At 40.9% G+C, this 26008-nt stretch overlaps 1 protein-coding gene across 5 annotated transcripts in view; it reads left to right on the top strand.

Moving 5' to 3' along the window:
* Positions 1-26008, top strand: part of TMC5 (transmembrane channel like 5) — a 62440-nt gene that overhangs the window by 2996 nt on the left and 33436 nt on the right. For 4 of the 5 annotated variants that reach the window (XM_041748185.1, XM_041748184.1, XM_041748186.1 and 1 more), the window contains exons 2-4: positions 16966-17831; positions 20320-20477; positions 21147-21236. In XM_041748185.1, coding sequence (XP_041604119.1) covers positions 17050-17831; positions 20320-20477; positions 21147-21236 — 1030 coding nt within the window. In that variant the 5' untranslated portion in view covers positions 16966-17049. Of the gene's footprint in view, positions 1-16965; positions 17832-20319; positions 20478-21146; positions 21237-24014; positions 24313-26008 lie in introns of those variants that run through there. The other variant, XM_041748188.1, reaches the window with a different exon arrangement.

Here is a 26008-nt window from a genome sequence, read left to right as displayed (position 1 = left end):
TAACAGCATTTGCTAAGGCTGTGTGTGGTAAGGATTTAATGAGTTAATACCCATCAGGTTCTTATAACAATGCTTGGCACACACATATTGGTTTTGTTATCATTGGTTTCTTTTTTATTTATTTATTAAGATTTTATTTATTCATGAGAGATACACAGAGGCAGAGGGAGAAGCAGGCCCCCTGCAGAGAGCCCAATGTGGGGACTTGATCCCAAGGACCCTAGGATCACCACCTGAGCCAAAGGCAGATGCTCAACCACTGAGCCAGGTGCCCTGTTATCATTGGTTTCTGCTTCTGTTTTTCTTTCTCCAGATCTAGAACCACAATACTGGGGTTGTAAAATATGCTGGTTGTTTAAATAGGCATTATATGGATTAGTATGAGGATCTGAATTAGTCTGATTAAGAACTAAGCTTCTAGTCCCATAGGTGGATCTAGAAGGGAGTTCTTTTTCCTCTCAGAGAGGCTTGCCCCAGACCCCAAATCACAGGGTATGGATAGAACTCACCCTAGCTTTACTGTCCTCTCCTGCCTTTCTGAAACCCAGTGGTAGAGAAAGCAGTAGAGCCACAGGGGACCTTAAGGTTTATCATTTCCCCTGCTCCTGGCAGGATTCTGAGCACTTGGATGGTGGCAAAGGGGATGAGGAGGGGTTCCCGCAGCCTTTAGGTTTCCAGAAAGTGAGATCCTTTCTTGAGTTGCAGAGGAGGCCACTCCTTTTAGCAGGTCTCAATGGATTCAAGAGCCATTATATGAATCTTGTGTTGTCTCTGGCTCTCCCAGAGAGGTCCTTGTTCTTCTGGGGCAGGTTGGAGCAGTGCAGCCATGCAAGAAGGCACTAAGCTGCCTGGGTGTCAGCAACTCACTGCTTTCTCCTTCCCACCTCTGTGCACCTGCTCCTTGCAGCTTCCATTAACTGGCTGCTCTGCAGTGATTCTCAAACCTTGACATACAGAAGAATTTCCTGGGAAACCTGATAAAAAGGCAAACTATCAGGTCCCATTGCACATCCAGTGAATAGAAACTTGTGGGAATGGGACATGAGCTAAAGTTGTTTTCCTGAGACTGACAGGTTCCTAGGACATGGAACTTCCAGTGCTAAAACCAAGAAAGTTTTGGGTAAACTGGGACTAGTAGGTCATTGACAATCCACAGCCCCTATCTCCAGCAAGCTCCCAAGTGAGTCTCCTGGGTTCCCCAGCTTGATGTACACCGATCAGTGAAGCTTTATTTATTTATTTTTAAAGATTTATTTATTTGAGAGAGAAAGACATGGAGGAAAGGGCAGAGGGAGAGGGGGAGAAAATCTCCCAATGCTGGGCTTGATCTCACCATCCAGAAATCATAACCTAAGCTGAAATCAAGAGTCTGGTGCTTAATTGACTGAGGCACCCAGGCACCCCTGATTAGTGAAGCTTTAAATATTGGAGTTCCTAGGGCACCTGGATGGCTCAGTCAGCTAAGCATTTGCCTTTGGTTCAGGTCATGATCTCAGGGTCCTGGGATTGAGCCCTGCATCAGGCTCCCAGTTCAGTGGGGAGTCTGCTTCTCCCTTTCCCTCTGTCCCTCCCCATCACCCACTGTGTTCTCTCTCTTGCTCTGTACTCTGTCTTTCAAACAAATAAATAAAATCTTAAAAAAATATATTGGAGTTCCTTTAAGCTTTATTCTTCCCTAGACTTGAACTGCAAATATGACAGCCCCATGGCCACTTACAGCTATTTACATTAAAATTAATTAAACAAAATTAAGAATTCCATTCCTTACTTGTACTAGCCACGTTTTAAGTACTCAGTATAGACGTGTGGCTAAGGGACTGCTGTATTGGATGCATGGTATAGAATGATTTCATCATCATAGAATGTTCTATTAGACAGTATTGCCCTAGATGATCTCCTCTATAAGGGGCTTTCTCAACCTCACCACTATTAACATTTTGGGTCAGATAATTCTCTGTTTGGGGGGACTATTCCGTACATCACAGGTTATTTAACAGTATCCCTGGCCTCCACCTACTGCCAATATCATATACCTCACCCCAAGTTGTGAGAATAAGAAAGGCTTCCAGATGTTGTGAAATGTGCTATCTGGAGGCAAAACTGTACTGATTGAGAATCAATGTCCTAGATACACGACTTCTACCAATAATCTTTCTAAGAGAAGAAAAACCAACCACACACCCTGTGCTTCAAACAGAGCATGAGCACCTAAATGCAAATGCCATCTTGCAATTCCCTTGCATCAGTCTGCTTTATATCTAAGGCCTGTGGGCCTCACCTACTTTGAGGATGGTCTTATATACAAGATGGTCTTGTTACAAAATGTCATTTGTGGAGCCCCTGGCTGGCTCAGTTGGAAAAGAATGTGACTCTTGATCTTGGGGTTGATGTTTGAGCCCCACATTGGGTGTAGAGATTACTTAAATAAATAAATATATTTTTAAAAAATGTCATTTGCATGGAGAGGGATTGAGTTCTGGTTATAAAATGAGTGAGACTCCTGGAAAGAATTTGGGGAGTTCTGAGGGAGTCCAGAGACTTTTCATCAAGAATGGATTATAGTTTGAAAAAAATAAAATGAGGTATCTTAGCCAGTGTAATGAAATTTGGGGGCCTTCAAAACATCCATGTAATTAAAAGAATGATCCTATCTTAGCTTTTTCTTGAATTTTCCTCTAAAGATTTTGTTAAAGATTTTATTTCTTTGTGAGAGACACAGAGAGAGGCAGAGACATAGGCAGAGGGAGAATCAGACTCCCTATGGGGAGCCTGATGGGAGACTTGATGCCAGGACCCTGGGATCATGACCTGGGCCAAAGGCAGAAACTCAACCAGTGAGCCACCCAGGTACCCCTCCTCTGAAGATTAATTGGTGACATTTGTCAGCTCTATCATCCAAGTTTCCCAAATTATTCTAAATATGTGTTAGAATCATCTTAATTTGGTGTTATAAAAAGCATTTGCAACCTCCACAGTAAATGTAGCACATTAGACCATTCTCTGGGTGGATTTTTGCCATGTCTAGGTGATAGCTTCATGAGATTAAAGTTCCCATTCATTTGGCAGCCTCTGACTCTTTCTCACATGTTAAGCAAGCTAAAAATCTTAAATTCTTTTTTAAAAAAAATATTTGGGGATCCCTGGATGGCTCAGCCGTTTAGTGCCTGCCTTCGGCCCAGGGCGTGGTCCTGGAGTCCCGGGATTGAGTCCCACATCAGGCTTCCTGCATGGAGCCTGCTTCTCTCTCTGCCTGTGCCTGTGCCTCTCTCTCTCTCTCTGTGTCTCTCATGAATAAATAAAATAAAATCTATAAAAACATGTATTTATTTATTTATTTATTTATTTATTTATTTATTTATTTTAGAGCGAGAAAGTGGGGGAAGGAGCAGAGGAGGAGGGAGAGGGAGAGAGAGAATCTTAAGCAGACTACATCCCCACTGCAGAGCCCTACATGGGGGGCCAATCCCATGATTCTGAGATCATGACTTGAGCTGAAACCAAGATTCTGGTGCTTAACAGACTGAGCCACCCAGATGCCCCTCTTTTTGCAGTCATAAAATATAATTACCATTCTTTGGGAATCAAGTAAATGTCTTAAAAATTAAATTCTTTTATGAAGGGCAAATATAAAGGACAGGAAGATATACTGACTTAGTTCTATTTGTATTTTCCCCTCCTATTCAGAGTTTTGATATTGATCTTTTGCAAACACAGACCTTGTTTTCTGCAGGATCCAACTGTATGGCTATGACTGCACCTGTGTCAAAGGTGGAAATGGTCTCTGAAATGTCCCATGGAGATTAATGCTTAGGAACCAGAGAGTTTTGTTAAATGGATGATTGAAGGTTTTGCCCTCACATGCTTATTAGATACTATTTAAATTGCCTTTATTTTCTCATTCTAAACATTATGCACTGCAGATAAAAGATCCTAAAGCATATATTTGTAGTGGTGTGGATGATGACAGCCAAAGTAATTATTAAGATAACATGGCAACAAAGAGCATGGCAAACAAAATCTATGTCTCTGCTGAAATGTGGGTGTGTTCAAGTGCAGGATGGCTTCCTGCTCTGGTAACTGCTCAGAGATGGCTGGTGGCCTTCCCTCTTTGTGTTGGAATTGTTTTTCCAAGATCAAGTGGAATCACTGCGATTACGAAAGCTTTCTTGAAATGAGATGCCTAGGAATGGACTGATTCTTCTTGTAAAATTCTTTTTTTCTTCCCTTTCTGGAGTTCTTAGAATTACAGACTGGTATTTTGTGTTCGTGTGGTGAAGTGAGGGGGTGCGATGCAGTTATATTATTATATAATGTCTATTGTAATCCAGAATTTAGTCACTTGTGTTCCACCTTCATGATTTTGCCCCTTTTCTTACCATACATACTAATATTTATCTATTATTTTTACCTAACCAATTCATTTTAAAAGGAAACTTATGTCATTTTTGTAAATGGAAAACTTGTATCACTTGCTTATAAATATAGGGGACTATATATGTACATACATACAGGGAAAACCAAACCATGTTATTAAATCCTAGCTAGATTATATTGAATGAAAGCAGTTAGTCTCAAAGGGCTATATTCTGTGTGATTCCATTTATACATTTTGAAAAATGTGAAGCTAGAAGGACAGAGAATAGATCAGTGGTGGGCAGAGGGTGGTAGGAGGGGTTGATCACAGAAGTGGTGGCATGAGGGCATTTTCGGGTGATGGAGCTGGTCTGTATCCTGGTAGTGGTGGTGGCTATGCATGTGTTCAAACTTGTAGAACTAGATACCAAAGATATTATATTATATGCTAATTTCAAAAATAAAATAAATCCTAGTGATAAATTGTGGCCTCATGAGGGTTCTGAGCTTGGAGCTTTGTTCTATCTTTGTTGAAAAAGAGACAGTGATGGGACTCCTGGGCAGGCTCAGCGGTTTAGTGCCTGCCTTCGGCTCAGGGAGTGATCCTGGAGTCCCAGGATCAAGTTCCACATCGGGCTCCCTGTATGGAGCCTGCTTTTCCCTCTGACTGTGTCTGGCTCTCTCTGTGTGTGTCTCTCATGAATAAATAAATAAAATCTTAAAAAAGAAAAAGAGACAGTGGCAAATTCAGACAGGTGTTAAAGACTAATTAGCACCAATGGAGACTTTACCTAGCTGTTAGTTAGAAATACTGAATGGGAATTAAGAGGGAAGGACTGATTGCCAGGAGATTTCTTACTATTTTCCACAAGGGAAACAATCCTTTCAAGAATCCCTGAACTAATCCCAAACTCTCAATTTATAAATGGGATATGTTTGTGCCAAAAATGGATGCAGGCATGAGAAATATGGGTCCTCACCCCATCTTCCCCAGAGTAGTCCATCTAATCCAGTGTAGGTTTGTTTTTGCCTCCCACTGGTTGAAGGTGTTATCACCATGATGACGGATGACATGAATGAGAACTTTGTGGGACAACATTCAGTCATTCATTCAACAAATATTGAGTGCTCTTACATGCTAGGCATGGCGCTAGATGCTGGGGATAGAGTGAGCAAAATAGCATAATTCCTGCCATCACAGAACATTCAGTCCAGTGGAGGACAAATATTGAACAATATAAGCACGTGAAGTAATATATAATTACAAACTGTTAAGTCCTGTGGGCTTTTTTAAAAAAAATTTTTACTTATTTGTTTATTTTAATTTATGATAGTCACACAGAGAGAGAGAGAGGCAGAGACATAGGCAGAGGGAGAAGCAGGCTCCAAGCACCGGGAGCCCGACGTGGGATTCGATCCTGGGTCTCCAGGATCGCGCCGTGGGCCAAAGGCAGGCGCCAAACCGCTGCGCCACCCAAGGATCCCAAGTCCTGTGGGCTTAAAGGATGGGAATTTATGATAGAGGCTCAGGGGGAACTATTTGCATGTGGAGGAATAAAGGAGATCTTTCTGTCAAAGCAGCGTTTATTTTTTTTATTTTTAATTATTTTTAATTTTTATTTATTCATGATAGACACACAGAGAGGCAGAGATGTAGGCAGAAGGAGAAACAGGCTCCCTTTGGGGAGCCTAATGTGGGACTTGATCCCAGGACCCGGGATCATGACCTGAGCCAAAGGCAGATGCTCAACCACTGACCCACCCAGGTGCCCTCCTATTTGGTTCTTTACCAGTAAAGTGTGTTGACTCTTGATTTTGAGGACGAAGAACAAGGGCAGAAGTAGACAGGGGCCAGCTCATGTACACTTTTCACATCATAGTAAGGAGTTTATTTTTAATTTATTTTTATTTATTAAACATTAAAAAAATTTATTTGAGAGAGAGAGAAAGAGAGTGCAAGTAGTGGGAGGGCAGAGGGAGAGGGAAAAGGAGAGAATCTCAAGCAGGCTCCACACCCAGTGCAAAGTTCACTTGAAGGCTGAGCTGAAACCAACAGTTGGAAACTCAACCTACTGAGCCACCCAGGTGCCCTTACTTATTATTACTTTTTTTTGTTAAAGTTTTACTTATTTCAGTAATCTCTAACCCCAGTTTGGGGCTTGAACTCATGATCCCATGATCAGGAGTCACATGCTCTTCCAACTGAGCCAGCCAGGCACTCCCATGGTAAAAAGTTGAAATGTTATTCTAGTTTCAGTGGAAAACCATCAAGCAGGGTTGGGGTGGAGGTGGGGGGGTGGTTATGGAGTCTCTCTCTGTGGTTTTTTTTTTTTAACTCTGGTTTTTCTGGAGCCCTCGGGAAGTGATTTCCTCTGGATAAGCAAGAGAATCCTCTTCACTCTTATCTGTACCCCTAGATTTTGATTCTCTTTTGTTGCTTGCCACTCTGGAAGAGGAGGTGGGCTGAAAGTTGTACCATTTGTCAAATGTCTTTGTCAAGATGGAACTGAAAATGTGTTCAGGGCTGTTGGTTTTTCAATTTCCTTTTATTGCTGGGATGAATGTTATGCTCAACATTTCTTTTTTTTTTTTTTTCTTCTTTTCTATGCTCAACATTTCAGTGATGATTTTATTGTGCTTATTTTGAAGCTTTAAGTAAATGACACAGTTCAAAAACTCAATATGCTTTGATTATAGATAATTTTGATTTATTTTAAAGCTTCTGCAGCTTATTTGGGAACGGGGGGAAAAAAGCCTTCATACATTCAGCTTATTCCAGCATTTTCTCTCCCGTTTTCCCCTAGACACTGCGTTAGTGTTTAACTTTTTTTAGAAAATGGGTTTTCACTTTTAAACGACTATGATTTGGAAAAGTTCCTGCTTCCTTTTTTTTTTTTTTTGTCTTTACTATTCTTTTTCTTCAATTTCGATAAAATACATATAATAATTTATCATGTTAACCATTTTTAAGTATATAATTCAGTAGTGTTACATACATTCATATTGTTGTGCAACCCATCTCCAGAACTTTCTCATCTTGCAACACTGAAACTGTATACCCATCAAACACCAAAAACAATTCTCTATTTCCTTCTCCTCCCAGCCCCTAGTAACCACTGTTCTGCTGCCTATTTCTATTTCTGTGAACTTGATTACTCTAGATAACTCATACAACTGGAGTCATAATGTATTTGTCTTTTTGTGACTGGCTTGTTGTACTTAGCATAATGTTCTCAAGATCTACCCATGTTGTAGCAGGTGTGAGAATTTCCTTGCTTTTTAAGGCTGAATAATATTTCAATGCATGGATATATCAAATTTTGTTTATCCCTTCATCCATTGATGGGCACAGGTTGCCTCTACCTTTTCACTTCTATGAAAATGCTGCTATGAAAATGGGTGTATGCATATATTTTTTGAGACCCTGCTTTCAATTCTTTCAGATATACCCAGCAGTGAAATTGCTGAATCAGATAGTAATTCTATTTTCAATTTTTAATCTTTTTAAAGATTTATTTATTCATTTTAGAGTGGGGGCAGAGAGAGAGAGAGAGAGCGCGCGCGCATGAGCACACAAGTGAGCAGACAGGAGGGCCAGAAAGAGAGGGAGAGAGAATCCCAAACAGACTCAGAGCTGAGCCCAGAGCCTTACGCTGGACTTGATCTCATAATCCTGAGACCACAACCTGAGCTGAAACCAAGAGCTGCTGCTTAACCCACTGAGCCACCAGGCACCCCTCTATTTTTACTTTTTTAAGGAACTGTCATACTGTCTTCTGTAATGGCTGCATCATTTTATATTCCCACCAGTAATCCACAAGGATTGCAGTTTCTCCACATCCTCATCAACATTTGCTGTTTTCTGTTTTTCTGATAGTGGCCATCCTAATAGAAAAGATAAGACAAAAAAAAAAGATATGACATTCCATTGTGGTTCTGATTTTCATTTCTCCTATGACTAGTGATGTTGAACATCTTCTCATGTGCTTGTTGGCTTTTTGTATATCTTTTATAAAGAAATATCCAAGTGCTTTGCTTATTTTTAAAATCTTGTTCTTTGTTGGATTTTTTTGTTGTTGAATTGTGGTAGTTCTTTCTATATTCTAGATTTTAACCCTTTATCGATATATGCTTTGTAAATATTTTCTTTCATTCCATGGATGACTATTCACTCTTTGGATTGTGTCTTTTGATGTATAGAAAGTTTTCATTTTGAAGTAGGCCAGTTGATCTATTTCTATTTTAGTTGCCTGTGCTTTTAGTGTCATATCCAAGAAGTCATTGCCAAGTCCAATGACATGAAGACTCTTTTCTAAGAGTCTTACAGTTTTAGGTCCTACTTTTAGGTCATTGATCCATTTTGAGCTTATTTTTGTATGGTAAAAGATAAGAGTCTAACTTCATTCTTTTGCATGTGGTTCTCCAGTTTCTCAAACACCATTTGTTGAAAGGACTGTCAAAAAAAAAAAAAAAAGAAAGAAAGAAAGAAAAGAAAAGAAAGAAAGGACTGTCCTTTCCTCATTGAATGATTTTGGTACCCTTGTCAGAAATCATTTGACTTTATATGCAAGGGTTTATTTCCAGGATTTCCATTTTATTCCATTAGTCTGTGTGTCTGTCTTTAAAACATTTAATTAATTAATTAGTTAATTAATTAATTATTGGAGCAGGTGGAGGGACAGAGGAGAGGGAAAGAGAGAATCTCAAGCAAACTCTGTGCTGAGCACCAAGCCCAATGTAAGGCTCAATCCCACAACCCTGAGATCATGATATGAGCTGAAATCAAGAGTCAAATGCTTAATTGACTGAGCCACCCAGGTACCCCTATGTGTCTATCTTTATGCCTATCCTTGCCTCCTTTTTTATTCAGCCTGTTTGCTGTTTTCCTTCCTGAGAAGAAGGCTTCTTTTCACTTGGATCAGAGTTGTGTGGTTTTATTTTCTATCTTTAATAGAGGGGAAAATGTGCCCCTATTTCCCTTTCTGCTTGAGCAATCTTCATTGGTTGTTCCAAATATGTAAGTAATTAAATGAGTAAATTAAAAAGTGAAAAAGTCTGTCTGCATGGGAGGTGGTCAAATGTAGTAAAGGAACTTATATTCAAATCCTTGTCCCTACTCACTATCTGTGAGAACTCAGAGGAGTTACTAAGTATTTCTGATCCTTAATTTCGCATCTATAAGATGAGAGCATGGCCAGTCTCCACACTGAATCAAGTGAAGACTAAGCAGGAGCAAACATATACATCGTTCTGCTCGCTGCCTGGCTCGGGATAATAGTAGGAGTTATAATGTCTCAGTACACATTTTCTTTGTCCACTTCACTTCTTCACTTAGCTTTCGCTTTCACAAAATGTCACAAAGTGTTCTTTGGCTCTGCATCTTTTTTCTTTTTTTCCTATGATTTTTTTCTTTACTTGGAGAATGTTCATTGAGGCCAGTTATTTCCCCAAAGGGAAAAACCCTTTTAGATCTTTCTGCATTAATATCAGTTTAACTTGGCTCTTCTGAAACACAGAAGTGGGATGGTGGGAGTAGTGATTTTGTCCCCAGCAGACATTTGGTAATGTCTGGGACATTTCTGGTTGTCAGACCTTGGGGGAAGTGCTACTAGCACCAAGGAGGTAGAGACCAGGGGTGCTACTGAACATCCCACCATGCCCAGGACAGCTGCCCGGCAAAAAGAATTCTCTGACCAACGATGGGAACAGTGGTGAGATGGACAAAACCTCATTTAACTTAGGTGGGGCAGCCCTGGTGGCTCAGCGGTTTAGCGCCGCCTTCAGCCCAGGGCATGATCCTGGAGACCCAGGATCGAGTCCCATGTCGGGCTTCCTGCATGGAGCCTGCTTCTCCTAATGTTTGTGTCTCTGCCTCTCTGCATCTCTCTGTGTCTCTCATGAATAAATGAATAAAATCTTAAAAAAAATAATACTGAGGCAATTCCTGCCATCCTTGCTTATTTTTTTAAAGATTTTATTTATTTATTCATGAGACACACACAGAGAGAGAGAGAGAGAGAGAGAGGCAGAGACACAGGCAGAGGGAGAAGCAGGCTCCATGCAGGGAGCCCGATGTGGGACTCGATCCTGGGTCTCCAGGATCACGACTGGAGCCAAAAGCAGATGCTTAACTGCTGAGCCACACAGGCATCCCCCTTGCTTTTCCTTATTAGTATCTTGCACTTGACTTTTGCAAGCTGCATATGGGACTGACTTGTACTCTAGGGAAAGTAAGAAAGACCAGTTTGGGGAATATTCCTGGTTGTCTTTCTGGGGTGACAATGTGCAAGTGAAAAGACTACCTAGGGCGGCAGCCCGGGTGGCTCAGCAGTTTAGTGCTGCCTTCAGTCCAGGGCATGATCCTGGAGACCCGGGATTGAGTCTCATGCCGGGTTCCCCGCATGGAACCTGATTCTCCCTCTGCCTGCGTGTCTCTCTCTCTCTCTCTCTCTCTCTCTCTCATGAATAAATAAATAAATAAAATCTTAAAAAAAAAAAAAACCCTACCTACCACCATTGGAAATTGGTGTAACTACTTGGGGACCATCTCTAGTGAAATTGAAAACACTCAAGCCAAATGGATAGTGGCTCTTTGGAACTAGTTACAAATTTCTACAGGATTATTTTGGTAATTTTGACTGTAGGTCTTTTTTTTTAAGATTTTATTTATTTATTCATCACAGAGAGAGAGAGAGAGAGAGAGAGAGGCAGAGACATAGGCAGAGGGAGAAGCAGGCTCCATGCAGGGAGCCCGATGCGGGACTCGATCCTAGGACCCTGGGATCACTCCCTGAGCCAAAGGCAGATGCTAAACCACTGAGCAACCCAGGCGCCCTGACTGTAGGTCTTAATATGCATGTATCTTATATCATTTGTTGGAATGTAGCTAGCACACTACATATCAGCACATCTGATTTCACTTAGGTTCAAAGGTTTTCCCTGTCACTTGTTGGCATGACAAAGTTCACCTCTTCATTTATTTTTTTAATTTTAAAAAATATTTTATTTATTTATTAGAGAGAATGAGACCAAGTGGCAGGAGGGGTAGAGGGAGAGGGAGGAGCAGACTTCCCCAATGAGCAGGGTTCCCAGCATGGGGCTCAATCCTAGACCCCAGGATTGTGACCTAAGCCGAAGGCAGGTGCTTAACCAACTGAGCCACCCAAATGCCCGGAAAGTTCACCTTTTTAAAAGATAAAAGGTACAGCTGAAATTAAAATTTGTGGCCTGGCTTCTCCTCTTATGGGATGTTGTTCTGCATTTGGTGCTGTTTTAGAAGGCCATGGCTGCTCCCTCCTTTTCTTTTGGGTAATAACTGGCCTCAATGAACATAATTAACCTTTGCACCTTTATGACTGCATGGCCACAATTCTAGCCTGGCCCTGGGCCTGGGGCAAGAGAGAAGAAAAAAAAAAGTTTAGAGAGAGAGGCCATATATAGCCAGCTGTCTTCTGCTGCTATGTGTAGATGTCAAGCATTCTTTTTGATAGCTCCATAATATTCTTTTATGCAGATGTGCTGTCACTGATTTGGCCCATCCCTTGTTCATGGTTTCTGGATTGTTTCCAATTCTTTTTGTCATTACCCGCAAAAGTTGGCCTGACAACCCTCGTGCCTCCACGTCCCTGTGATTTGTGAGGCCACTCTGGTGGCTGCAGAACCAAGCTTATAGGTGGCTTGCCCTTGGCTTATGTTGTCTTAAGTCTGAGAAGCCTAAGAGGTGGCTGATATTCAGATAAGTGGCCTGAATGAGACCTCATCAAGACTTTGGGATGTAATTCATCCCCTGAACATTCCTAGACTTGCTGAATGACAAATACAGGATTGTTCCGATCACCCATTCAAACTAGGAGCCTTGAAAGATCAAACAGGTAGTCTACAATGAACAGATTTAGAGGGCATATAATTGCTTGGGAATGTGATTGAAAACCACTGAAACTGTGAAGTGGGAAACCTAAATGGGATGTCCAGGATAAGACGGAAGTCAATGGGATGTCAAAAGGAGGACTCAGAATAGATAGCTCAATAGCCATTATTGGGAAGTTAGTAGAACAATACAATTTGGAAGGAAAAAAAATATTTCATATCCTCTGTACTTTTCCAAGGTGCAAAGCAAAAGTATTCTTTTGAAAGGGCAGGGCATTTGTTTCTCTAAGAGTTAAGAGGAAACTGAGTGAGGTTCTCAGAAGATCACTCCCACTTCATTTGACAATTAATACAAGACTATTTTCTTGTGGTTATTTCCTCCTTCCTCCTCTTTTCTAATCCTTTTCTGTGGGCTTAGTTTTTGTTTGTTTAGGAATTTGTCCCAGTGCAGATGGTAATGATTAGAGCACCATTTGTGCCTGGGCCGTGAAAAAGATGTAGAGTGTATAAGCTCCTGTCAGATGATGCCAGTGGAACAGAGAACTGTACCAACAAACTTGGAACTAATTGTTGGCTGATCACATATGAAACCTATCATTTATCTATCATCTTATATGAATATATAATATGTTCTTTAACTCATAAAATTTCTTTCTTATGAGAAGCTATTTTGGGTTGGTAGAGGTGGGCTGTGTTCTAAATAGTCAGGCAGAAACCCAGGCTGATGAATGGGTTCCCATTTGAAATGACACTCACTGCCATTGCAGGAAGAAAAATGAAGCTAGAAGGTTGTGTTTTGGCTCTTAAATGCTTTATCTTAGAAGTGACACAATCATTATGCTCACAAACCATTGGTCAGAAATAATCCTATGCTGCTGCCTTTCTGCAAGGGGGATGCTGATCTCACAGTGACCTGGAGGGAACTCCAGGGTCTCTTCCCCTTTCTACCCCGGCAACTTGGCCTGGATTTGCTAGAGCTTCATGAACTTTTTGCTGGTGACCTTGAGCCTTGACCTTGAATGGTTATCCTATCCCTTTGGAAACATTCTTATGGTATATTCTTTTCAAAAATTCATCCTGGGAAAAAGTGTGGCCCTCTTGAAAAACTGGTATACTTCCTCTTTTTTCACAAGTAGTATTAGATAGCTCATCATGATTCTCTTTCAGTCTGGGCTAATAAGAAGCTCATAGTGGGGTAGCTGGGTAGCTCAGCTGGTTAAACATCCAACTCTTGATTTCAGCTCAGGTCATGATCTCAGGATCATGCTCTCTGTCTCTGTCGCAAATAAATAAATAAACCCTAAAAAAAGAAGCAGCAGCAGCTCACAGTCAAATTTAGTTCTTATGTAGAATCACTATGTCAACCTAGGAATTATGCAGAATTGCACCTCTCTCTACTTTATCATAAGTATATCATTGTCTATTTTTTAATCATGTCCTGGGAATTGTCCACCAATTCCCTTCTTTTTTGGAACTTGCCAGAGTTTATATTACACATAAATACAGATAATGGTAAATAAAAGCTTCTTTTTGGTGAACACTTCGTAGGTATCAACTACTTTATGTGCCTTATCTTCTTCATTCTTTACAACAGGCTAATGAGATATTGTCAGGATTGGATGGGTGAGGAAAAAGGCTCAGAGGGGTGGTTAAGTGGCTTGCCCAGGTCCCCAGAGCCAGTAGAGGGAAAGTGAATTCAGTTATACCGGATACCAAGGGCTGGCTTCTAACCACTTTCATTTTACAGCAGCACATATAGATGATTTGATTCAGATAGCGCGTCCTGTTCTTACCTGGCTTTTGCTTTCATTAATTCAGATTTTCTGTGATATACGTATAAGAAAATTGGGAATCTTTGTGAGCCAGAACCATTCTTTTTTTCAATTGTTATATAGTCCCTTGGGGGAAATAGAGGGTTTTGTGTTAGGACTTCTGGTTTAGGTCTTTTTCATTTTCAATTTCTTTTAAAAATTCAGGACAAATATATTTACAGGGATGTGCACAATTCTTAAGTGTATATGATGAATTTTCGCACACATATGTATATCTCACACACACACACACGTAACCATCACCCATGCATTCCAGTACCCATAGGCCCCCTCATGTCATTTCCCATCTCTTCCTTTCCCCAAAGTAATCACTATTTTGACTTCTAGCACCATTTACTAATTTGCCTGTTCTTGAACTTTGTATAAATGTTATTCTGTCTATACACTTTTGTATCTAACTCCTGCAATCATTGTTATATTTGTGAACTGCATTCATGTCTTGCAAGTAGCTGAAGGTCAGTCTTTGTTACGTCTGTGTAGTATTTCATTGTATGACTATACTACAGTTGATTGACCTCTGCTGTTGAAGGCCATTTGGTTGTTTCCAATTTCTGGCATTTATAGAAAAAAATCTGCTGAGAATGCTCTTATTGCTTTTGGAGGACATACTTGTTTCTCTTAGGTTGGTATTGTTGTACCAGGTTCCATTTTCTCAAATTTGAAAGGCATCATTTAGCTTCTTAGACATAATAGCTGGGGTTTTGGTAGGCCATGGAAATCCTAGATCATAAATGTATTCGCTTGTAGTCTTAAATATAAGCAAATGAATGGGTTCATTTTCCATGTCATCAGAAATAATTTGCATTATCACATAGCATTTCGTTTTCATGGCACTCACAGTTTCTGTAGATGTTTCTGTGTGTGTGTGTGTGTGTGTGTGTGTGTGTGTGTGTGTGTGTAGATTTTTCTGTTTGCCAAACTGGACATGTTAGAATCCTCTTTCATTTGCAAATGACAGAAACCCAACTTAAACAAACTTAAGTCTAAAGGGAATGTAATGATTCAGGTATCCAGTGGTCAGCTGCTTTCAGACATGGGTGGATTCAAGTGCTTGAACACTGTCATCAGCATCTGATCTTTTGGTTTATCTCTGACTCTTATCTCTTCCCTGTTGATATCACTCTCAAACAGCCTCCTCCACTGGTGACCACGGGCAGCTTCAGTCTTAATAACTTCCTCATTCCAAGTTCAGCCATAAGAGAGCTTCTCTCTTCCCAACATTTCTGATAAAATTCCCAGAATTTCCTGGCTCTGACTGGGTTATGTACCCTGACCCAATCACTGTGGGTAGAAAGAATTCTGCTTAGATCATATATCCGCACCTGGCACATGTGAATTGAGAGGAGAAGAGGTATTACTCAAGGAAAAGTGCTATCACAAAAGAGAAATGATTGCTGGGCAAGGACAAAATAATAAACGATCAGCCTCCATTATGTTGAAGAATATGGAACTGAGTTGGCAAATAAACATTCTAAGGTGACAGTTAGTGACAGAAGGTTAATTCTTCAGCTCTGATTACTCAACAAAGAGTCTAACCCTTTTCATTTGTGTAGAGATAAACTTGTAAACATCGGGTGAACTTTAAAAATGGTCTACTTCCTGCTTTCAGAGACCTCAACACTTTATCTAATCACACTGCCCTGAAACTTGGAGGTATTTTTGTCTTCATTTCCTTGCCTTTCACCCTTCCCATATTTGGTTAGTCCACAAATCCTGTTGATTTTTCCTTTACATTTTCTTTACATTTTCTTCTCTACTTATTTTCTTCTCTGTTCCTATGAACACTACACTAGCAGGTCCAGGCTCACATTCTATCACCATGGTAACCTAGTGACATAAGGGCTCCTCTTTCCCAGTTAGTCCAGTCAAGCTCTTGGGGAACCAATGTGGGTTAGGTGCCCATTCCTGAACCAAACCCTGTGGCCAGGGGCATAGTGGACACTGATTGTCTAGGCCTGGATGTGTGACTGTTCGTGGTGTCCGGAATGGGCAGGGGCTGGTCCCCAAATGAAAATCAGGGCATTGATGCCAAAAGAAGGAGAAATGTGTAATGGCCTAGTAAATATTCACCACACTTAGAAATTAAAATCCCATTATTTCTGACTTGGAAAGTATACCATGTCTATAGATTAGAGCTCAGAGAACTCACAAAATCATATTTTCAAACTGGAAGCGGTGATAGCAATTCTCTTCTTCCCCAATTCCTCTCGTTACCATTAATGGTTCTTTCTTCCTTTGCACACTCATACTAATTTATGCTTTGAGCAATCCTACAATCAAAAGTGCATTCAAAGTGCTCAAAAAGTCCTTGTTTCTTCCAGTCTTTTGGTTTATTGTTCTGCTTCCCACCCCCACAACCAAAGGAATGTAGTAGTTAGGATGTAAGTTTGGCCACATGTTTCAGAGACCCTCCCCATCCCCCAAACAGTGGTTTGCACCAGATAGTTTGTTTGTTTGTTTGTTTATTTATTTATTTATTTATTTATTTATTTATTTATTTTTTTACATAAAAACCCAAACTGATATGCTGTCACTGACCTGTGATGTCATCAGCAATCAGACTTCTTCCATCTGTTGTGTTGTGGCCCCTAGGGTGGGTGCCACCTCTGTGCCCAAGATGGCACATAATCATTTCCACATTCTAGCCCAAAGGAGGGTAGGTAAGAAGGCCAAGAAAGGGAGAAATGCTCCTTGCCTTAAACAGCACAAACCTGGGAATTATATTAATTGCTTCTGCTCATGTCCAATTGTCCACTCTTGTGGCCACATCTTGGTGCACAGGAGGCTGGGAAACATGGTCCTGATTCTGGGCAGCTGTGTACCCAACTGTGAAAGAAAGGAGAATAGGAGAATAACCAGCAATCTCTGCAAGGAAGCAAAACTATCTGAACTTTTTCTTCTTTTTGTTTTTCAGATTAAAAAAAAAAAAAAAAAGATCCCTGAGTAACTGCAAATGAAGGAACATTTTAACACTCTAGGGTAAAGAATCCATACCAGCATGTCTGCCTACTACAGGAATAATGGATATGAGGAAGATCCAGATTACCCTGATTATTCAGGATCTCGGAACCGTTCATGGGGGCATTTGAAAACTCAGGATTATACAGATTCTCCAGATACTCTGAACAACTCAGGCTACCCTAGCCCCAGGAGCAACCCATACTCTGCAGACTACAGAACAAGCTTAGACTATCCTGAGTCTCTAGCAGAACCAGATTATCCTGGATCTCAGAATAATCCAGAAGAGTCTGGCACTAGAAGCAATCCATTCTTTGCTGGCTCCAGAAATTCAGATTATCCCACATCTCTGGCAGAGCCAGATTATGTTGGATCTTGGAGCAAACCATCCCATCCAGGCTCATCCAGAGAGCCAGACTACTCTGAATCCCAACGAAATTCTGACTTTGGAGGCTCCAGAAGCAGTGGAAACTATGCAGGTTCCAGAACAAAAGACAATGATTATCTTGACTATTTGGGAGAACCAGACTACCCTGGAGCCCAGGGAAACACTAACCGTCCTGGCTCCAGAGCAAATTCCAACCATCCAGGCTCCAGAAGGAACCCAGAACATGCTGGTTCCAGAATCATTCCATATGTAGATGTTCTGGGAGAGCCTGATTATCCAGGAGCTGAGAATCAACCTAACTCTCCAAACTTTTTGTGGGAACCAGACTATCCCAGAGCTGAGAACTCTCCAAACTTTTGGGGGAAACCTGATTACCCAGTCGCTGAGGATGGTCGTGATTATGGCTCTTCTGAGACTTCCGAAATTACCAGAGAGTAAGTGCAAACATCTCCCTCCATTGGGGTGAGGGTTGAATGCTAAATCATCAAGCCAATGGAATCTGGTTGGTGTTTGGGTTTAGGACTCATAGGATGGCTCCTGTGATCTGAAGTTGTAAGAAACTTTCATATCTACTTGTAGACCTCACCTGGGCCATGGACTTTCATGCTGAGCTTTCAAGCTCTTACTTGAACGGAACTGTCATCACCTCTTGTTTGGATAGCACCCTCCTCAGTCTTCTTGTAATCTCCTAGAACCTCTTCCTATAATCCCTACAAGACATTTAGATTCCCACTATTTTGACCCTGCTACTCTGTCAATAAAGGTAGGGTTAAGACTTGACTGTTAAGAACCCAAACATTTTAACCAGAATTATATACACAGAAGTGCATTTTAACCAAGACAATATTTTGAAGATCTAACTCCATGAACTCAATTTTTTATTCCTCAATTTTTTTTTTTTTAATTCAAGATGGTTCAGGACGCCTGGGTGGCTCAGTGGTTGAGCATCTGCCTTTGGCTCAGGGTGTGATTCCGGGATCAAGTCTGACATTGGGCTCCTTGCATGGAGCCTGCTTCTCCCTCTGCCTATGTCTCTGCCTCTCTCTGTCTCTCATGAATAAATAAATAAAAATTAAAAAAAATTCAAGATGGTTGAACCACTCTTGATTTTTTTCCACTTTCATTTTTTAAAAAAGATTATTTATTTATTTATTTGTGAGAGACACAAAGAGAGAGAGAGAGGCAGAGACACAGACAGAGGGAGGAGAAGCAGGCTCCATGTAAGGAGTCCCAATGCGGGACTCCAGGATCACGACTCAAGCCAAAGGCAGACACTAAACTGCTGAGCCACCCAGGCATCCCTCCACTTTCATTTTTATTTTACTGTAATTATTGTTGTCAGAATTAATCGCTTTTCATGTTTATGGTGGATTTAGTTTATTGATCTTATACATAATTGTTATATTTATCAGATTTTATCAATCATAGTTTTCCCAATGTTGGTATTTCTTTAAATTCGTTCTAAAAAATAAAGTCCAATTTTTCCTAGTTCAATTCTGTAGATCTATATTTTGTCAAAAATCTTTTTAATCATGGGATGACTGGGTAACAGGCACTGAGGGGGGCACAAGCAATGGGTGTTATGCTATATGTTGGCAAATCAAACTCCAATAAAAAAATATACAAAAAAAAAACTTTTCAATCTTCCAGCAATTTTTGGTCATCAACAAATTTTATAGGTACAATTCTGGACATTGACAGTATTAGTTTGGATAACTTAGTTCTACCAAGTCTGATTTTTTCCGGGTTAAGTTTTCAAAGTTCCTGTAGCAAACAAGATGTGGTTCTTTAGTCAGGTTATTTTTAATCTATAAGAAAAATTTTACCCTTTGAAAATTTAACCAATATGAGTCTCATTTGGCATGTATATGAATTATACTGGTAATATTTATAAATTCAACAAAAGTTAATGGCTTGTATTTATCTTGAGAAATAAGGATATAAGCTTTGGGTGTGCAGTAGCATCAGATATTTTCAGGACCTAAATAGGAGCATTAACAGAGCCAGATCAAAATGGCCTCCTTGGTCTTATCCCCCACTGCCTGATTCATCATGTCAAAATGCACCTTTGGTTCTCTCACTCCTTTGTTTCTAATCTTTCATGGCTCTCCATAACCTTTGGAAGAAAGGCCACACTGCTTTGCTTATGCAAACATTTAAGAAGGAGAATGCATTGGTCTAATGTAAAGTGCCAGCCAAAGACCTGCCTGCCTGCCTTCCTTCCATCTTCCCACATGTATCCCTCCCACCCCCCACCTCTATCATAGTAGTTCTTGACCTGGACTGAACCTTAGAATCGCCTGATTGCCTAGAGAACTTTAAAAATAACACAGATGCCTGGATCTAACTTTCAGAGCTTCTGATGTCATTGTCTGGGGCTGGGACTGGGAATTGGCATGTACCTAAAATTGAGAACTTTGCTCCAGGTTAATAGATTTTTATAGTATTCCCTTTATATATTCAGCCCTTTTATTTATAGTCTTATACCTTTATTTATGCTGTTCTTCATCCTTGGAATGCCCTCCTCCTAACTCTTTATGTATGAATTTATCCTTCCAATCCCACTTCGATGTTTCTTTTTCTTGTAGATTTTCGTCCAAACTGCCAGCCAGAATTCTTTTCTCTTTTCTGAACTCCTTGGGCCTGTCTTCTGGTACTCACCAGTTACTACTTGTATTATAATTGCTTAGCTGTGTCTAAGAAGCTCTACCATAATGGACTGAGAGTTCCTTGAGGGTAGTAGAGACCCCATGTTTTTATCTTTGTGTTTTCACCCTCCTAGACCACGCCTAACACATGGTTGGCATTCAGTCAGCATTTGTGGAATGAATGAATGAATGGGATGGATACATGGATGATGAATGGATGACTATCCTTACTATGTTACTGGATGAATATTGATCTGTCATTTTGGGATTTCAGGGTGCTCAGCAGAACATCTTCATTCCGGCCCTCATTGCGTCATAGGGGTGATGGCTCTTTGGGGATCGTTGGGATAGAGAATGAAGATTACCCTGAAAACATTGCAATGAAATCCATGAATATGGCCTTTGTGCCAGGGGCTTCTGGCAATGGCTATGGTAAGCATTTGTTAAGATGAGGATCATATCCTGGGAAGAAAGTAAAAATCAGTGGACTTAGGGGAGTGGTTATTAAAAGTTCCAGGAAGAGAAAAATTAGTTTATTCCTCGCCCTTCAAATACTCACCTTACAAAGGTTGAACATTGAAAGCCTAGAAAAGATAAATATTATCATCCCTTGTCAAAGCAGCCTGATTAGGTGTTATGAAAAATGAGACCCTGCACACCCTGTGCCTATATGAGGTGACTGGTGTTCAGATTTGGCCTATTAGGGTTATGGGAGAATGTGGGCTCTGTATGGCCATATCCTCGGATTTTTCTAAAGAAGCAAGAAATTATCTTTCTATGACTTATTTTGCTTAGCATTATATCCTCTGGCTCCATCCATGTCATTGCAAATGGCAAGATTTTACTCTTTTATGGCTAAGTCACATTCCCTTGTAACAATTATTTGTAACCAAGGTTTATATTTAAATGAAAACCGCTGATTGATGCTGTTTGTACTTAATAGCATTATTTTCATATTTATGTCCTATTTTCCACCCAAGCACTCAAGCATTAATCTGTTAGGACCTCAAGGTCAAGGTTGAGGTCTTACTGATGATTACGTGCTCAATAATATTTAATATAGTGGGTTAATTGGTGATGTCTCCTGCCTCTTCATTCCAGTAAACCCTGCTTATGTGGGTGAAAGTAGCCCCCACCCAGTTTATGGAAACCCACCATTGTCTGGATGTGAGTGGCACAAATCACCTGAAGGTAAGGCTTAAATGGATAGTATTCCCCAAAAATCAACCCTAGAGAGGAATGTGTTCACAGACATCACTGTTTCCTTCTGGCCTCTCATGTGGTAACTGATGCAGTACTAGCTCAATTTATAAAATGGAGTTTTATTTTAGATATGCAGAGTTTTTTTTCTCTCCTTGATAGCAAGGTGTCTTCATCAGGACTCTTCTGGTTTCATGTGATGGAAGCCCAACTCATATGGTGTATGTACTGGTTTATGCGGCAGGAAGGAGAGGGGGAAGCAAAGAATTAAAGGTAGAATTACCTTCCAGGACCTAGTAAGAACATTGGAACACAGTAGATGCTCAGAGATATTTGTTGAATTAATTTGTGAATGAGTTAGTTACAGGAACAAGGGCCTCTGAGTCTGCATAGATAAAAATTTCTCTGAATAATCATATAATGATTATGATGCTGGAGTATAGGAGTGGTTGGACTGGAGAAAGAATGCTGTGAAATCAGGAAGCTCTGTAACGATCACTGTGTGTGGTGATGAATGTTTCCTCAGAGGCAGAGACTGAGAAATAAAAAAGAAGAGAAACAGGAGAGAGGCCAGAGAATGCTGAAACTTGGAGGCAAATCTATGAGCAACAAGGAGTAAACCAACCGATGGGATTCTCTCTATAATAATGTGAATCAAGGAGCCTTGTGACCTGAAACCATGTCTCACTTTCTGGCCCCCTAGCCTAATGTGACAGCCTTTAGCCTCATTCTCTAAAAGCCTTCTCAAGTAGAGGTGTATCTTCTGCAAGGGTTGGGTATTGCTACTTGTGAGGGAGAACAATGGAGGTATAAATGATCACACTTTCCATTTGATTCCATGAGGGCAGAAAATGGCTTAACCATTGGGGAAAAGAAATGGTATTTATTTATTTTATTTTATTTTTTATTTTTTTATTTTTAAGAAATGGTTTTTAATTTCACTGGACTGCTCTACCTAGCCACCTGAGGTTTGGGGTCTCTAGTAAGTTGGGGGCTCTAGGACTCTGGAGAGTCTCAGAAGGCAGAGATAATTAAAGAAATAGAGGACCCAAATATGAATCTGGTTTTCTTTTCTTTTTTTTTTTTTTTAAAGATTTTATTTATTTATTCATGAGAGACCCAGAGAGAGAGAGGCGCAGAGACACAGGCAGAGGGAGAAGCAGGTTCCATGCAAGGAGCCTGATGTGGGACTCGATCCTGGGTCTCCAGGATCACACCCCGGGCTGCAGGTGGCGCTAAACCGCTGCGCCACCGGGGCTGCCCATGAATCTGGTTTTCTTCACCATTTTGTTTTGTATTGGTTTGGATTCTCAAGTCACCTACAATTAGTTGGTGGACAGCCTCTTGATAAAATATCACTTTGATGAATTATGCTATGCACCTAAGAAGCACCCAGTACATGGTAGGTACTCTTAAATATTCACTTATTTATAAATGAATAAATGATACATCAGCATCTTGTTACAGGAAGCAACCAAGTGAAGTGAAGTGATTAAGGCTCCCTGCTTTGGGTTCAGAGGAACCTGGGTTTGACCTTCAGCTCTGCTACTTGCGAGTTTTGTGACCTTAGGCAAATAACCTCTTTGGGCCTTGGTTTTCTTAGCTATAAAATGGGGTTTATTGTTGTACATGCTACATAGGGTAATTATAAAAATTAAATTATAAACTTTAAAGTATTTGGCTTATAGTAATGGCAGGTATTGTTACTGTTATTATTATTGGTGGGGAGAAGGGATAGAGTCCCAGCCCAATCCTGCCATTTACTAAGAGTGTGATGAGAGTGGAGGTCAGTTTATTTGTGTGCACTTCAGTTTCCCCAAGTACTAAATAAACAACTTGGCCGAGGTGATTTCCAAATCATATCTCTTGGGTAGGAATGGTGTTCTTGTGCCTAGCACTGAAATAGAATGGCTTCGCAATGAAGGGATTTATTTTTCTTCTGTAACAAGAAGTGTGGAGAGAGGGGGTTCACAGTTTATATGGCAGCTCTGCCCAGGATGCTGTCAAGGACTGAGCTCCTTCCATAGCTTATTTCTTCACCATCCTTTGCAGCTCTTGTTTTCAAAATGGTAGCTTCTGGTGAATAAGAAGGAGAAGTGGTGAAGACCAAAAAATGGAACCAGGCAGACTGTCACGTTTTAAAGAGCATTCCTGAAAACTCTATGTCTCATTGACCATAATGGGTTTACAGATCCATCTTTAGCCACAAAGGAAGCTAGGAGAATTTTAGGTGAGCCCAGTGCCTACCCAGGAAAGGAGGCTTCTTGGAGTATGAGTAGATACGGGGGTAGAGACAAGTGGTGGGGCTGCCTACCCAAGGCAGTCAGGAGATAATAATTCTATTACTCTAAACTTGTCTGGATTTATATAGGTATATAAAATTGTAAGTATAAAATATAAGTTTTAGGCCAGAGGCACCAAATTAAATCTTGCCCTTTGATTATGAATCATTTAGAAGAATCTCTGCCTTCTGTTTCTAGAACCCTATTGTCTTTAATGAAGGATTCTGTTTCCAATTTCTTACCTAGCTACCAAGACAGAGATTTCTGCAGGAAAACACACTTCTTTATGAGGAGGCCCTTCTGGTGCAGACGTGAGGTGTTATGTTGTGATCTGTGTAGGGCCGGCTTTGGCAATATCACCCTGGTTTTTTAAAAAATGTGAATGGGGCATCCCTCTGTGATGACATGCTTCCTGGCGGCTCCAGGTGATGCCAGTGTGACTGCTCTATGAGGTCTTTGGAAGGCCACTCTGGTAGGAAACAAGGCTGGGAGGAGGCAAGAGATGCTGTCTGATGACCAAGTGAATGAAATCATCATCGAGGTTGAGAATGTTCCATCTAGGGTTGTTCCAGAAAAGACACCGGTGAACTCAAGCTTCAGCATGGTCTCATCCGTTTCTGACGTCAATGTGACAGACTCTCAGAGTTTCAGCAGCCCACATGACAAAAAGAGCAAGCAGTTGTTGCGGTTTTCAACATCTTTGAATGAATCATTTTCTCAGGCACTTCATAGCCGACGAAGTGTGGGCATAGACACTCCTTGTACTTCACATGAAAACATTCAAGGTAGAGAGACACTGGGAGAAAGGAGTTAGGAAGGGAACAAGGAAGGCTTCCAAGTTGTCTACAGGACTATTTCATTTTAAGACATCAAGTAGGTTGAAGTTTGGTGGGTGACCTGAGGATGCTACAGACCCCAGGAAGGGGACACTTTAGGAGCATCTAACACCTACAAAGGAATTTACCTTGATCAAGCTCACTTTCTGTGCCTGGCACTCTGCTGAGTGCATCCTTTTTGTTATCCATTGAATTTAGTTTGACTCATTTCCCATACTTTGAGGTAGGCACATTTGTCACTTCCATTTGGTTGATGAGTAAATTAAATGACCTCGCAGAACCAGGGCTCAAATGCAGGTCAGCCGGGTTCCCAGCCTGACATTTTAACCACTGTCTTGGTTTGGTCCAGTTCCTTCCCACTCTGGATTTGCCAACATTGGATGACTCTTATTGCCAAGTCCGTCATGAAACCAGGTAGCTGACACTACCTCCCTGCCTTTCTGCTCTTGAGGCAAAACACTAGTTTCTTGGTTAATATTTCTGTTTCATCCCATTGTACTCCAGGCATAAAATCCAGCCTCTTTCAATGATTTCTAGGAGAGAAAAAAATCCATTCACACTAAAGCATTTTGTGGGTTTAGCCCCTTTATTGAAGATTGGGGTGTCTCCTCTCATGCTCCTGTCTCCCCACATCTTTGTGTTCTTTTCTCCTCCTTGTTTTTTTCTTCCTCTCTGTTTAGCCTCCCTTCCCTCTCAGGAGAGACACAAATTCCTTGTCTTCAACAGAGTGAGTTGGTGGATCTCTTTTGGAGATTTCCTTTTCACCAGTTGAGCTAGGTCAAATGAAGAGTTCAGCTCAATAACTCAACCAGGGAGCCAGTCTGCTCCCTCTGTTGTTGCTTCATTCGGCCCCCCAACTGGCTTCATCATTACAAAATGGTGACATCAGTTCCAGGCTTCAAATGTGGCTATAACAACAAGCAGAGGAAAAAGGATCTGTCTTTTTCTTAGGGTTTTTATTGGGGGGAGGGTGTTTCAGTTTTTCCTTTTTGAGAAGGAAGAAACTTTCCCAAGAAACTCCTCAGCAGATCACCTGTCACAGAACATTGGCCAGCATCTTGTCTCATGCTCGTGCCTAAATCAGTCATCTGCAAGGATCAGCTTGGACTCATGGAGCTCACCCCCTGTGCCTGAAGATGCGTCCCAATCTCCAGAAGCTCAGGGGCTTGGGAAGCAGTGGGTAAATTCTTAAACAAAATCATGATTCTATTAAAAAGGAGAAATGACTGGGGTAGGTGATCCACAGTATCTGCCATGCTGAGTGAAGATGTGAATATGCATTATCAGGAGAAGATGAGTCATTCTGGAGGCCAGAAGAGCATATGACAACTGTCAAGAAATGTAAAGAAGGTGCTGGGGCCAGAGTGTGGGGATCAAGAGAAAGTGATGCCGGCATTCAAGTAGGGGAGGAGAGTGAGCCTGACCAAACATGCAGGGGCTTAGGGCTTCACTGAATGCTTCTTGTCATAGAAAAAGAGAAATATCAAATGGGAATTGCATGCAAATGTTATCATTTCCTTTGGCTTTGAGGTTTAAAAAATACACCACATTGGGGTGGCTGGGTTGCTCAGTGGTTAAGTGTCCAACTCGATATCAGCTCAGGTCTTGATCTTGGGGTTGTGAGTTCAAGGCCTGATTTAGGCTC

The sequence above is a fragment of the Vulpes lagopus genome, chromosome 3 (assembly GCF_018345385.1).
Source record: "Vulpes lagopus strain Blue_001 chromosome 3, ASM1834538v1, whole genome shotgun sequence".
Taxonomy (NCBI): Eukaryota; Metazoa; Chordata; class Mammalia; order Carnivora; family Canidae; genus Vulpes; species Vulpes lagopus.
The sequence above is the reverse complement of the archived record's forward strand: the minus strand, read 5'-3'. Positions and strand labels throughout refer to the sequence as shown.